This window comes from Microcebus murinus, chromosome 27, assembly GCF_040939455.1.
Source record: "Microcebus murinus isolate Inina chromosome 27, M.murinus_Inina_mat1.0, whole genome shotgun sequence".
Lineage (NCBI taxonomy): Eukaryota > Metazoa > Chordata > Mammalia > Primates > Cheirogaleidae > Microcebus > Microcebus murinus.
Genome location: NC_134130.1, coordinates 3,760,140 through 3,774,298, shown reverse-complemented (window position 1 = coordinate 3,774,298; position 14,159 = coordinate 3,760,140). Strand labels below are relative to the sequence as shown.

Genomic DNA, 14,159 nt, shown 5'->3' with positions numbered 1-14,159 from the left:
TGCAGGAGCTGCCTCTTATCTGGCTCCTTCCTCTCCCCCACTCAGCTCCTCCTCCCGACAGCCTGTACCCTCCCTGGGGCCTGCCCAGATTTCTCAATACCATTTCCTAAGTTTTTCAATCTCTGGGGCCAACTCCTCGGTGGAGGGGTGAGTAACCTGAGGGCACGTTCCCCGGCAACATGGACATACCTGCACCCTGCCCTGGCCTTTCTCAGGATCAGGGCCAGCTGAACAGAGCTGTTGCACCCACTTTGTAGTAGAGAACCACTAAGGTCTGGAGAGCCCCACCCTCACCCTGACCCCAGATATCTGGGCCTCATTCCTAAGTTCACTTTCGCCCATGCATTTATTAATCAAACCTAGGAGTCCCTCTCTATGCTGGGAGCTAGAGTCCCCTTCCATGCTGAGGAAGGGGGAGGGACAGACACTCTCAGCCCCATGGCATGTTTTTTCCCAGTGGAGAAGAAGAACTTTGCTTCTTGGAGGGTCAGGGAAGACTTCTTGGAGGAAGGGCTATTACCAATGGGCTTTGAAGTATGCGTAGGAGTTAACTATCCAGGGGAGCTTATTTTCCAGGGAAGCTCCCTTCACTTATCCTTGTCAGGAAGCCTAAGTGATTTATGTTGGTGAAAAAAGTCACAATTCAGGATAGTTCTCATTGCTAGCTTACATCAACATCCCCTTAGGATATTATTATTTTAAATTGTATTAGGCCAGGCGTGATGGCTCACGCCTGTAATCCCAGCACTCTGGGAGGCCAAGGCGGGAGGATCGCTCAAGGTCAGGAGTTCGAGACCAGCCTGAGCAAGAGCGAGACCCTATCTCTACTATAAATAGAAAGAAAGTAATTGGCCAACTAAAAATATATAGAGAAAAAATTAGCCGGGCATGGTGGCACATGCCTGTAGTCCCAGCTACTTGGGAGGCTGAGGTAGGAGGATCACTTGAGCCCAGGAGTTTGAGGTTGCTGTGAGCTAGGCCAAGCAACGGAGTGAGACTCTGTCTCAAAAAAAAAAAATAAAAGTTGTATTGATTTTGTGTGTGTATATGGATAGTTAATATATTCACATGGATCAACATCTAAAAGGTACAAATGCCTATCGAGGGAAAGGTGGTCTTCCTCCCATATGTGTTGACAGCATATTCTACATTCTATTCTTTCTGGTCTCCTGGGCTACATACTGTATTTTTCATGAAGAATGTACCTTAAATCATTTCATACCGCACAGAACTTCCTCATTCTTATGGGTATCGGCCTCCTATTAATCACACTGTGTGAAGTGCTATTGGTGCACAGCTATACTTCTGTGGTTTCAAATCATGCTCCCTGCAGTGAACTTGCGTGAGTTTCCATCAGGTGTGATCTTTGGGCAGGCGACTGATAAACCTCTCTGAGCCTCAGTTTCCCTCGTGTAAAATTGCAACAAGAAAAGAGAAAACTCTGGGTGAACATCTGGACGCGTTAGCAATCTTGCTAGGCAGTGCCGAATTCCCCCTCGTAGGGGTCGTGCTGATGTACACACTTAGCATGGCTACATGCAACTGGCTGCCAATTTCCCCGTTTCCCCTCCACCGGAGCATGGTGGCAAACTTTGGGATTTTTGCCGGGCTCGTGGGTGGGTGCAAACTGGTACCTCGGTGTCATTTTACTTTGCATTCCTCTGATGCTCAGCTGCGTGGCTGCCTGGGCATAGGAGGTGGACGGTTAAGGCCAGGAGAATGGTGTGTGGGTAGAGGCCCCGATCCCAGGACGGGTGGTTTCCAAAAAAACCCGATCAAGGGGTTAACGGGGCATTCGCTCTGATTTCCTGTAAGCCACACTCTTTTCCTGGCCTGGCCAGGGGGAGGGGGAGGCGGGAGAATGAGAGAAAACCTGGCCCGTCTGCATTGATTGCAACACTCTCTCTAGGGGGACAGGAGGAGGAGGGAGAAAGCAAACACCTGCTTGTTCTCCAGAACTGGGGCTGAGCTTTTGACATTGGCTGCCCTCAGCTGTCCCCAAAACTTTCTTTGATTCCCCTCTGCCCCCTTCCCAAGCCACCCTGTGTCCTGGTTTCATTCTGGTGGTGTTAAGCATTTCGGAGGCTCTGGCGGTTTGATGACCTTGAGAAGGAAATTCCCGTCTGGCCTCTGTCTTGCTGCAGGGCTCGGTTCCTCTTTGCGCGGAGCCTCAGTTAACTCCATCTGAGCAATGGGACTGATGTTCACTCTGGCTGATGTCACATTTAAATGGCACAACATTCCTAGAAGCCCCCTGGCTCAGGGAGGAGGATCAATAAGCGGTGGCTGCTGTCATCCGTGCTTGTGCCTGTTGTGTTGGGCGTCTGGGAAGCCTCCCGGGCCATCTAGGAAGTGACCCTAGAGAGGGGAGGAGGCCGGAGTGGAGCGGGGCTTGTTGGGAAGGAGGGCGGTGAGAGGGGGAATTCTTCAGCCCTGCTGCCGGTTTCCTGGGGGACGCGTGCAGAGGTCTGGGGGGGGGAGGTGCATGAGAGAAGGCAGCATGAGGGCGAGAAGGAGCTTTGGGGGGGACTTCCAGGTCGCCGGCCCACCCACCCAGTGTTCAGGGCATCGAGGGAGAGAGGGGGGGAGAGAGAGCATGCACGGGGCCACCTGGGCCACCCTTTAGTGGGGTATCTGGAATACACGTGGTCCGAAAAAGTATCTGCTACTTAATCTGAAATTCAGATTGCACCAGGCATCTTGTCTTAATATATTGTCTGGCAGCCCTAGCTGGGGCGCAGGCAGGAAATAAAGGGAAGGAAGTGGGGATGATTTCTGGGGAGGGGGACCCCCGGCGCCCCCATGTCACACCTGCCTGGCTTCACTTGCTCCACACCCTCCCTTTCCTCCACAGAGGTGGGAGCAGCAGGGAACCCCCCAAATCCCCTATGCCCTAGTGCCAGATTGGGGCGCCCGCCTTTTCGGAACTTGCTCACAGCCAGGCCGGGCCAGCCATTCTCCCACCCTATTAATGATTAACCTGCAGGCAACCTTGACCCGGCTGAATCAATCTGCCAGAGACAGTGGCTCCCCCCCTCCCCTCCCCCACATGCGCTCAGCAGAGGCCTGGGCACAGGGGACCCCCACCCTGGGAAGACAGGGAGCAGGGGCTTGGATTCCAGCTCTGTTTTTTGGGGGGGAGGTTTGGGGGAGGGGTCCCGGGCAAGACCCGTTCTCTTCTCCCAGCCTCAGTTCTTAGTCTGTCAAGTGCAGATGGACAGGCACAGGACCTCCTTGCAAGTCTTGGAGAATCCGGTGGCACCAGGCAAGGAGAATGCTCAGCCTGGCACCCTGCACACACTGAGCACTGCCTGTGTTTGAACTGTGTATTTATTTATTTATTTTATTATTTTTATTTTTTTTGAGACAGAGTCTCACTTTGTTGCCCAGGTTAGAGCGAGTGCCGTGGCATCAGCCTAGCTCACAGCAACCTCAAACTCCTGGGCTCAAGCGATCCTCCCACCTCGGCCTCCCAAGTAGCTGGGACTACAGGCATGCACCACCATGCCCGGCTAATTTTTTCTATATATATTGGCCAATTAATTTCTTTCTATTTTTTTTTTTTAGAGTAGAGACGGGGTCTTGCTCTTGCTCAGGCTGGTTTCAAACTCCTGACCTTGAGCAATCCGCCTGCCTCAGTCTCCCAGAGTGCTGGGATTACAGGCATGAGCCACCATGCCCAGCCCTGTATATTTATTTAATATATATTTTTAAATTTTAATTAAAGATGGGGTCTTGCTATGTTGCCCAGGCTGGTCTCCAACTCCTGACCTCAAGCCATCCTCCCACCTCAGCCTCCCAAAGAGCTGGGATGACAGGCGTGACCCTGGGGACATTTTTTTGAAACTTATCTTTATATTCCTGCGACAAAATTATGATATATAAGGCACCAATACATGCTTATGACAGCAAACACCTATGGGACACCCAGCGGTGGCATCTTACCTATTTTACACATTTTACCTTGTTTGCCCCACAGGCTGTAGGTGTTGCTATTACCCTGTTTTACAGATGAGGAAACAGAGACTTCATCCACTTGCCCAAGCCCCTGCGGTGACCTTGGCCACGACCCTGGTGCGTGCCTGGCTGCAGAGCGTGTGCTCCTGAAACTGTGCGAGTTCTTCCGGCTGTTGTAACACATCCTGGCAAATTTCGTGGCTTAAAACAACACACATTTACGATCTTACGGTTCTCAAGGTCAGAAGTCTTAAAATCAAGGGGCCACTTGGGGCCTTGTTCCTTTCTGGAGGCTTTAGGGGAGAATCTCTTTCCTTGCCGTTTTTAGCTTCTAGAAGCGGCCTACACCCCTTGGCTGGTGGCCCTGGAATCAATGTAGATTTTGTTTTTTTTTTTTGAGACAGAGTCTCACTCTGTTGCCTGGGCTAGAGTGCAGTGGCGTCAGCCTAGCTCACAGCAACCTCAAACTCCTGGGCTCAAGCGATCCTCCTGCCTCAGCCTCCCAAGTAGCTGGGACTACAGGCATGCGCCACCATGCCCGGCTAATTTTTTCTATATATTTTTAGTTGGCTAATTAATTTCTTTCTATTTATAGTAGAGACGGGTCTCGCTCTTGCTCAGGCTGGTTTTGAACTCCTGACCTTGAGCGATCCTCCAGCCTCGGCCTCCCAGAGGGTTTTGCTTTCGTTATTGCATCTCCTTCTCTGACTCTGACCCTCCTGCCTCTCTCTTAAAAGAACAGTTGCAGGCCGGGCGGGCGCGGTGGCTCACGCCTGTAATCCTAGCACTCTGGGAGGCTGAGGCGGGCGGATTGCTAGAGGTCAGGAGTTCGAAACCAGCCTGAGCAAGAGCGAGACCCTGTCTCTGCTATAAATAGAAGGAAATTAACTGGCCAACTAATATATATAGAAAAAATTAGCCGGGCATGGTAGCGCATGCCTGTAGTCCCAGCTACTCGGGAGGCTGAGGCAGGAGGATCGCTTGAGCCCAGGAGTGTGAGGTTGCTGTGAGCGAGGCTGACGCCACGGCACTCACTCTAGCCTGGGCAACAGAGCGAGACTCTTGTCTCCAGGAAAAAATAAAAAATAACCGTTGTCATCACACTGGGTCCACCCAGGTAATCCCACCAGCTTAAGATCCTTCATTGAATCCCAGCAGCGAAGTCCCTTTTTCCACGAGTGGGATCACACCCTCGGGTCCTGGGATTGGGATGTGCGTGTCTTCAGTGGGGACCCCGACCTTGCCTACCCCACAGCGTGCACGTGCGCCCTGCAGCGCCACTCTGCTCTCTGCTTTAAGTTCCTCCAGGGCCCCTGCAGACGCCAGCACGAAGCCCCCAAATGCCCCTGCCTGTCTTTAGGCTCCTGCCAGCCACGGCCGCCTTCCTCCTGCCTGCACCCAACCCCCCACGCCCCCCCACCAGCCCCGCGGTGAGACTTGCAACCTATTTTATTCCAGACTTCCCCATCTTCTTCACATTAACTTCCTGAGCCTGCAGTGCCTCTCCACTTCCTTCTTCGTCCAGCTGGGCTATTTAGTCACCCAGGCCTCGGTTATGCCTGCCTGCACTTACAGGAAGACTCCCCCCAGCCCCCAGCCCTGTCCCCTGCCCGTGGCCCCCACCGAGAAACGCTTCTCAGCACTTCCAAGGCGGTTCTGGGTGCTCTGCTGGAAGGGTGAGTGGGCGGGGGAAGGGGAGAAACAGCTTGGGAATCAGCCCTTTGTGTGCCCAGGCCGGTCTCTGTTTATAACCTGCAGTCGCTCCGCAATATTTAGGGTAGGTCCTCGAGAGATCAGGCTGAGGCTGTGTCACTGGACACTGTGATGAGCCACTGACACCCATCATCATATGCCAATACTCAACGAACTAAAGAGGGCCCATTTTACATGCAAGGAAACAGAGAGGTTAAGCCACTGACCTGGCGTCACACAGCAAATGGTAACATGGTTGAAAGGTTTGGTCCCAGGGAGTCTAGCTGCAGAGTGGCAATGTGCACAGTGGTTAGTGTTCAGCTTTGAACCCTGAGTCTCCCACTAACTCATTAGCTGTGTGACCCTGAACCAATTACTTAGCCTTTCTGTGCCTCATAGGCTTTTTTTTTTTTTTTTTTTTTTTTTTTTTTTTTTTTTTTTGAGACAGAGTCTCGCTTTCTTGCCTAGGCTAGAGTGAGTGCCGTGGCGTCAGCCTAGCTCACAGCAACCTCAGACTCCTGGGCTCAAGCAATCCTCCTGCCTCAGCCTCCCGAGTAGCTGGGACTACAGGCACGAGCCACCATGCCCGGCTGATTTTTATATTATATATATATTAGTTGGCCAATTAAATTCTTTCTATTTTTATGGTAGAGACGGGGTCTCGCTCAGGCTGGTTTTGAACTCCTGACCTTGAGCAATCCGCCCGCCTCGGCCTCCCAGAGTGCTAGGATTACAGGCGTGAGCCACCGCGCCCGGCCTGCCTCATAGGCTTTTTAATGAGTTAAGGTCCATGGAAGTCTTAGTATAGGGAATGGCATACAGCAATCACTCCATGTTAACTTCTATTATTACTATTTTTTTTTTGTTGATATAGGGTCTTGCTCTGTTGCCCGGGCTAGAGTGCAGTGGTGTGACCACAGCTCACTGCAAACTCACATTCCTGGGCTCAAGCGATCCTCCTGTCTCAGCCTCCTGAGTCCACCATGCCTGGCTCCTTAATTATTTTGTAGAGATGGGGTCTCACTATGTTGCCCCATCTGGTCTTGAACTCCTGGCCTCCAGCGATCCTCCTGCCTCAGCCTCCCAAAGTGCTGGGATGACAGGTGTGAGCCACCGCACCCACCATCTATTATTACTTTTACTCTTTAGTCTTCAAATGATTGCTTTCCCCTTTGCCTCCAGGTTTTATCATACCGTCCCCTCATGTGGGCATGACCTCTCCCGTCATTGTATGATATTCACCTTCCCTGACCTCTGGGCTGGGTCAGGGCCTTGTGCAGCCCCCATCACGGGTCTGAGGGCCCAGTGATAGAACCACCCAGTGACACGTCCCTCCCCCTGCCGCCCACACCCTGTGCTGTGAGTCCCTCGAGGGCTGGGACCAGGGGGGTCCCGGGCACCGCTCTGTCCTCAGCACCTGGCATAGGGCCCAGCACGCGGTGGTTGCTCAACTGGTATTCGGTGAACGCGCAAAGTCACGGACACCGCACCCCTCCCCCCACTGCCAGTGCGGGCTTCTAAATTATGAAGGCGACGTCTGTGTTAGACCTCGACCCCCAGAAAGGCAAGGAACCGTGGTAGCAAAACAGATTGTCATTATTGTACAGCTGGAGGTGCGGGGTGGTACCGGATGAAGACACAGCTGCCCGATGCTCAGGAGGGGAAGAAGGGCCGGTCTGTCTTCTTCCGAACCCGGGTCCCAGGGAGCCGGGCGCCTCCCCTGCACAGGTCCCCTGCCCCTCCCGACACACACTTTAGGGGAGAGGCAGGGGTGCGAAGCGGCGGCGTGGGGGAGGGGGACCATCTGGTCCCAGATGTGCAGATGATCACAACAGTTCCCGCGCGCTGGCTGTCTTGTTGACTTTGGACAGGCCTTCCCGGAACCCAGAGTCGGTCATTCTGAAGACAGACACCAATGACGACGCTGTCCAGAGCTCAAGGGCAGCAGGCCCCGTCCCTAGGGCTGCCCTGGCCCCGCCCACCCCAAGCCCCACCCCAGAGCTCACGTAGCCCCGCCCACCCTGCGGTCTCCATAGAGCCCATAACCACGCCCCCAGAGCGGCCTGGCCCCGCCCGTTCCATCCCAGATCCGCCTGGCTCCGCCCACCCTGCGGCCAGAGCGGCCCTGGCCCCGCCCACTGCACCCCCAGAGCAGTCCCGGCCCCTCCTTCCTATCCCTCTGCACCCCCACGACCCCACCCCAGAGCAGCCGCCACACCCGGACTCACACTTGCTCCATCTGGACATCCTCCTCATCCTCCTGCGGCAGCTGCAAGTACGGGTTGTCCCCCGCGGGCTGGAACTTGTAGCCCGTGAGCACGAAGAAGGCGAGCGTGGAGCCCTCCACCAAGAGCTGCGGGACACGGGCAGAGCCCGGGTGTCAGGTGCACGCCTGCCGCACCGCCGCCGTCTGGCCCAGCCCCCGTCCTTCGGCCTCACCTGGTACAGCCACTGCCACTGGAAGGGCACGGCCACGCGCAGCAGGATGGCGATGATGCGAGTGAAGTAGACGTAACAGATGACCTGCGGGACGCGGGCGGGCGTGGGGCGCAGGGGACGGTGGGGACAGAGGACCGTGAGGCTGGGACTTCGGGGTGGGGGCCTCAGGACGTGTGTGCCAACGGGCTGGTTGTCCCTGGCTGTCCCTGGTTGTCCCTGGCGGCTGCCAGCCTCCCTCCCCCCATTCCCCGCCCCCGCACGCGGGCTCCTACCATGACGTAGTAATGCCGGAACAGCTTCAGCTTGGCCAGGTTCACGGCCACTGGGGGCGGGCACACAGTGGGGTCAGGGGAAGGAGACCAAGGGTGGGGAAGGGGAGAGGCCTGGGGCAGTGTCCCAGGGCCAGAGAGTCTGCAGGGACGTCCCAGGGCAGAGAGGCCAGGTGGGGCGCCCAGGGAGGCAGTGAGCAGGGGCTGGGCAAGAGGCCAGGAGGGGCATCTCGGGACAGAAAGGGCCCTGGGCAGAGGTTCTCGGGGGTCATGGCCTCACCCTTCCCGTCTGTGCCAGACGCCTCCTGGAGATGCCGGATGGACCTGGGACAGGTGTGGGACACAGGGCGTGGTCAGCGCCGGCCCCGCCCACGTGCGCAGAGGGCGGGTCTCCGCCGGGGTGGGGACAGGACGCATCCTCACCAGACCACGGGGAAGAGGATGGCGCCACAGCAGATGAGGTCCACCAGGAACAGGATCTCCTTCCAGAGCCCGTAGTCGCTGGCGCCCTCCTCGCGGGACTCGATGACGATGTAGGCCACGTTGGCCAGCACCTGTGCGGCCGGGCGGCGTGGGTGGGGCGCTGCCTGACCTGCGCCCCTCGTGTCCCCTCTGCCCTCTCCCGGGGCACCCCCACCCCCGACGCACCTGCAGGGGGATGACGATCCCAAAAATCTTCTTCTCCTTATCGGACAGGACATACTTGACGAAGGCCCAGCCGGAGCCGATCAAAGCGATGGTGATGAAGAGGAGGGCGCCCTTCAGCCTGGGGCAGCGGAGGGACGGCGTGACAACGAGGTCAGGTGGGGGCGCGGCCCTGCCCGCCTCCGCCACCTGCCCCGCAGAGAGGCGCCGCTCACAGGTGCGTGATGTAGTGCATGACCGCCAGGCCCTCGATGGGGTGGCCCTGGCTGTTGATGAAGTAGTAGTTGATCTGGGGGTGGACAGACGGGCGGTCAGACGGACGGGCCTCCCACAAGCCCAGGGTCCGCGGACATTCCGGGGGCGGCCTGGTGGCCCTCTTCCTCCCGGCCCGCCCCCGGCCCCCGGCCCTCACGCTGTGGAAGAGCAGGGAGATGCTCTTGGTGAAGGCCAAGGCCGCCATGAGCCAGTGGATCTTGAACACGTTGTACCTGGCGGGCGAAGGGGGCACGGAGCATCAGCTTGGCGCGGCGGGGGCTCCGCGAGGGGAGGCGGGGGACCCGCGGGGGCAAGGGCATTACGTGTTCCTGCAGAGGACCGACACCCAGAAGATGCCGGCGGCCAGGAAGCAGGCGGACATGACCATATAGAGCTTGAAAAGGGGAATCTCTGCGGCCGACAGGAAGCCCTCGGGGTTCTTCTCCCGGATCATCACCTGGTGTGGGGACAGAGGTGGGTGCTGGTGGTGGCACGGTCCTGGCGAGACCCCTCCTACTTCTCCTGCTTTCTAGCGGGGCGACTTTCTCAGGCGACTCCCCGAGCCTCAGTTGGCCCATCTCTCAAATGGGTCTAACAGCTTCCACTTCCCCCCACTGCCACTGGGGGGCTGTCGGGAGCTCAACTCCTGGCGGGCGGCGCATGCTCCCTGGCTCACCGTGATGTCGAACGGATGCTCCTTGCCCGGAACCGAGTTGTTGCAGTTGTGGAAGTTGAGGTTGTACTGGCCCTCCTCCGCCCTAGAGCCGATCACCACGTGGAACTGGGCGAGGGGAGAGGGGGCTCAGCTTGGGGGTCTGCTGCCCTGCGGGGTGGGGGCAGGGGGGCTGCAGGAGCCACAGACACTCACGCTGAAGTTGTAGGAGTTGTTGAGGTGGCCCAGACCCAACACCAGCTCCTTGCCCTTCCTGCCGGGGCCCTGAGGGGACAGAACCCCTCCGTCAGCCCCGGTCCCCACACCCCCACCCCCCACCCTGGGGTAGGCCTTCCTCCCTCCTGCCCTGCCTCTGCCAGACCTGAGACACGGCAGGCTGTGGCTTGGCCTTGTTGACCGCGATGGCCCCTGTAGGAGACGGGTGACTGTTTTTAAGAGGTGGACGGACAGAGGGATGGCAGGAAAATGGGGAGGCAGGGGTGGGGGGGTAGACGCTCATGGTAGCCTTGCCCTCCCACCTCTCTCTTCTGCACGGCCAGCCCGACTCACCGCTGTCCACCTTGGGGGTGGCCGTGGGCCCGGGCTTCGGGAGCCCTGGTTCAGAGGGCAGGTCGGGCAGGAGCCCGGGAGAGATGAGTAACTTCTTCTGCTCCCCATACTGCCGCACCTGGACCCTGGGGTGAGGGGCGGGGATGAGGCTGGGAGGCTGAACCCTGGGGACAGGCCTCCTCGGCCCACTGCATGTCCTCCCTGGGGGCTGGCGTCCAGCTGAGTCAATGGTCACCAAGTTTCAGCATTTGGCTACTACCCATGAAGGTGGCAGGTGGCTGCCACATTCCTATACTGCCTAGAAATTACAGTATTTGTCATTTCCCACAACATCAATCCACTCTTTCTACTTGAGTGTGTTATTCAACAAACAAATAAACAAACAAAAACAGCGTTATCTACACAGAGGCAACACGGTATTGTCAGACCCTAGCACCAGGCTGCCTGGGTCCGAATCCCAGTTCTCGGGACTCAGTTTGCTCATCCGAAGAATGGGGACAATAACAATATATGGGATCGATGAGTTAATACGTGTTAAAGCCCTCAGGACATTGCCTGGACACCGGAAGCATTCAGCAGCCGTCCGCATCCCCGCATCCGGGTCTTCTCCCCTGAGATCCCAGCACTGCCCGAGTACCTTTCCCCCTCTTCTCCCTTCCAATAATCAGAAGGCCTGAAGGTGACACTAAAAAGTGAGTGGCTTTCTCACTACGCAGCCGGCTTCTCGTTCTACCCAGTTGGCTCAGGTGCATCTCGCCCAGGGAAACACAAATGACGGTCTTAATGAGGTCCTGCCCCCCTCAACCCCCACCCCCCAACTCACTGCTGATCCTTGGTGTTGATGAGGAAGAGGACCAGGAAGTTGCTACTGTTTTTCTGGAAAGGGCAGTCGCGAAAATCCCGGGTCTGGGGAGTGGGCAAGAAGGAAGCTTGGGTTACCCTTTCCCATGGGCCCTGCCCTGCCCGGCCCTGCCTCCCTTCCCATCCACCCAGGTCTCCTTTTGCTCCTGTCTCTAGCAAAGAACAGGCAGGGGCCTCTGGGTTACAGACCCATAAGACTGACAACTCCCCCTCCAACACACACACACACACACACACACACACACACACACACACACACGAGCCACCCAACCACCCAGCCCCATCTCCCTCCCTCCCCACCTCTACTCACTGAGTAGGATCGTGAGCTGCCAGACTGGACCCGGCTCAGGCTGAACCCCATCTGGCGGATGAAAAGAAAGGGGGACAACGTGAGGGACCCCAGCAGGCACCCCCACCATCAAGCCATCCCTTTCATAGCCATTACAAACCTAACCTCACATTCACTGAACACCAAGCATGCGCTAGGCCCCACGTTCTCTCTCTCTGAACTTCCCAATCACCTCCCCTGTCCCTCCATCCTTTTCCTTTCACTCCTAACCATCCTCTGTGACCCAACCTGCATGTCACTGCCGCAGGGAGACCTTCAATAGCCCACCTTGTTTTTTCCCATTTAAAATGTGAATGGTTTCCCCAGTCTTGGGCTCTGGAATCCCAGCACACTCAGGTTTGAATCCAGGCCGTCAAGTTTCCCAGTTGTGTGACTCTGAGTAAGTCACATACCTCTGAGCCTGTGACTGTACCCATAAAGTTGGCTTCAGTGAATTTGTGTAGCATCCCTGAGAGGTGGCTATGAGGAAACAGGTGCATGGAAAGTGCTTTGCATGGTACCTGGTACCTAGTGTGCATTCAATAAATGCTAGTTATGTACTCTGACTTCAGGAACTGGGGCTGTCTTATTCATTCATTGCTATGTCCCCCAGCTCTTTAAGGAAAGAGTCACCTAGTAGTTGGGCTCGGTGGCACTAGTCCCAGCTGCTTGGGAGGCTGAGGTGGGAGGATCACTTGAGGCCAGAAGTTTGAGGCTGCAGTGAGCTACGATCACACCTGTGAATAGCCACTGAACTCCAGCCCCGGGCAACATGACAACACCTCACCTCCAAAAAAGAAAAAAAGGAAAGCACCCAGCACATATTTTGGAGGTATTATTATTGCCGGGTAACAGAGGAGGAAGCTGAAGCTCAGAAAAACCAAGGGACTTGCCCACGATCACATGGGTGAGAGGCAGAGCTAAGAGGATGGGAACCCACAATCGGGTGTGTGTGAAGGCCGAGCACCCCGCCCTCCTCCAGCAAACTCCTCACACCCCTCACCAGCAGGGACTTCTCTTCTTTCTCCTGGAGGCCCAGCCGCAGGAGGCTCAGCTCCACCTCCAGGGAGCCATTCGTGTAGAAGCCGAAGCTGTTGAGCGGAATGTCTGCTCGCTTCTCCCCCTGCCGGGAGAGCCAGGAGGCAAAGGCAGCTCAGACTTGTCTCCACCAGCGCAGCCCCAGAGCTCTGGTTCGAGACCCCCAAAGGGCCCCCTGGTACCCCTTTATTTAGGAAAAGCCCACAGGATGACAAGAGAGCTTAAGAGAGCCTGACTCCCTGCAGGGACAGGGTGGCCGCAGGTCCTCCGACTGCTGTTTCGAGAGTCCAGGAAGGGAAATCCTGGGGCACCTGGAAGTCCCCCCCCACGGGGCGAGTGCCACCCCCAGAGCAGTTGTTCCCCTCGGTGGGCCTGGCCTTCACCTCCAGGACAATTCTCAGGTTCCAACTGAGCCCCCCGCAGCGTGCCGAGATGTCAGCTGAGCCCCCGAGATCCCAATGAGCGCCCAGGGGAACCCACTCCAGCACTCCCACGACCTCCCACCCCTACCCCACGGAAGGCGGGGTCCCTGGCGCCCCCATAGTGACCCCAAGGATTTAAAGGGCCAAGACTCGGGGGTCCCCAGCGATGGAGCCCCGCCCCCCGATGGGCGGGGCGCGACCCCGGCGTGGCCGGGCAGGCAACTCCATCCCGAGGACCGTGGGGGATCCTGGGACTAGACCACTCCGGGCCTGGAAACGGGGGGCGCCGGACCGCTCCATCCCGCGCAGGAAGCGGGGGAGGTCGGACGAGACCACTCCACGCCAGGGGCTTTTCGGGGACAAAGTTGTGGGCGCCCGCCCCCGCCCGCCGCGCGGTGGGTCTCACCGTCAGCACCAGCCGGTGGATGCGCCCAGAGCAGCCGCCCAGCAGCAGCAGCAGAAGTAGCCGCGGCCCCCACTCCGCGGGACTCCCGCGGCCGAGCCCCCTCCTCTCGCTCACTGCCATCTCTGGAGCCACCGCCTTCCCCGACTCCGCCTCTGACGCCCCCAAGCCCGCCTACTGACGAGCCAATCGCCGCACGGCAGTGTCCCGCTGTCGCCCTACGATGTCAGATGGACAGCACTGGCGCCGAATGGGAGTGTGGATACCGCTTAACCCCGCCTCCACGCCCACCAATCGCTAGAAAGATTTTCCCGGATGTAATTTGATAAACAGTTGATCCAACCAATGAAGATGGACCTCATAGCCGCCCCTTGAAGCGGAATTCCTCCACCTACTCTCAACGGTCCAGGACTACATTACCCAGAATGCAGAGGGCGCAGACAAGCTCAACAAGGCATTAAATAAACTACGTTTCCCAGTATCTCCAGGGACGAACTTCCCTTTCTTACCCCAGGGATGTGGCTCCCAGCCAGAGCTCAGGCTTTTGGTAAACACACGCATATGTTAAGGCCTGTCCTGTTCTCCTTATCTTCCTGGTACGCGAGAGGCCTAAGCCTAGCTCCAGGAT

General features: G+C 57.3%; 1 protein-coding gene across 2 annotated transcripts; it reads right to left on the bottom strand.

Annotated features, from left to right (window-relative positions):
- Positions 1-7,227: 7,227 nt before the first annotated feature.
- On the bottom strand, positions 7,228-13,703 carry GPR108 (G protein-coupled receptor 108). Of its 2 annotated transcripts, none has more exons than XM_012761718.3 (18): positions 13,535-13,703; positions 12,672-12,791; positions 11,651-11,701; positions 11,303-11,385; positions 10,480-10,604; positions 10,292-10,338; positions 10,126-10,194; positions 9,934-10,038; positions 9,581-9,714; positions 9,415-9,490; positions 9,218-9,291; positions 9,006-9,123; positions 8,781-8,911; positions 8,638-8,681; positions 8,361-8,410; positions 8,089-8,172; positions 7,878-8,002; positions 7,228-7,548 (listed from the first exon to the last, which is right to left on the bottom strand). In XM_012761718.3, the coding sequence occupies exons 1-18, from the start codon at positions 13,652-13,654 to the stop codon at positions 7,476-7,478; spliced, it is 1,629 nt and encodes a 542-aa protein (XP_012617172.1). In that variant the 5' UTR covers positions 13,655-13,703; the 3' UTR covers positions 7,228-7,475. The 2 variants fall into 2 exon arrangements, with proteins under 2 accessions (XP_012617172.1, XP_012617174.1); XM_012761720.3 differs by lacking the exon at positions 13,535-13,703 and adding an exon at positions 13,090-13,217.
- Positions 13,704-14,159: the final 456 nt, after the last annotated feature.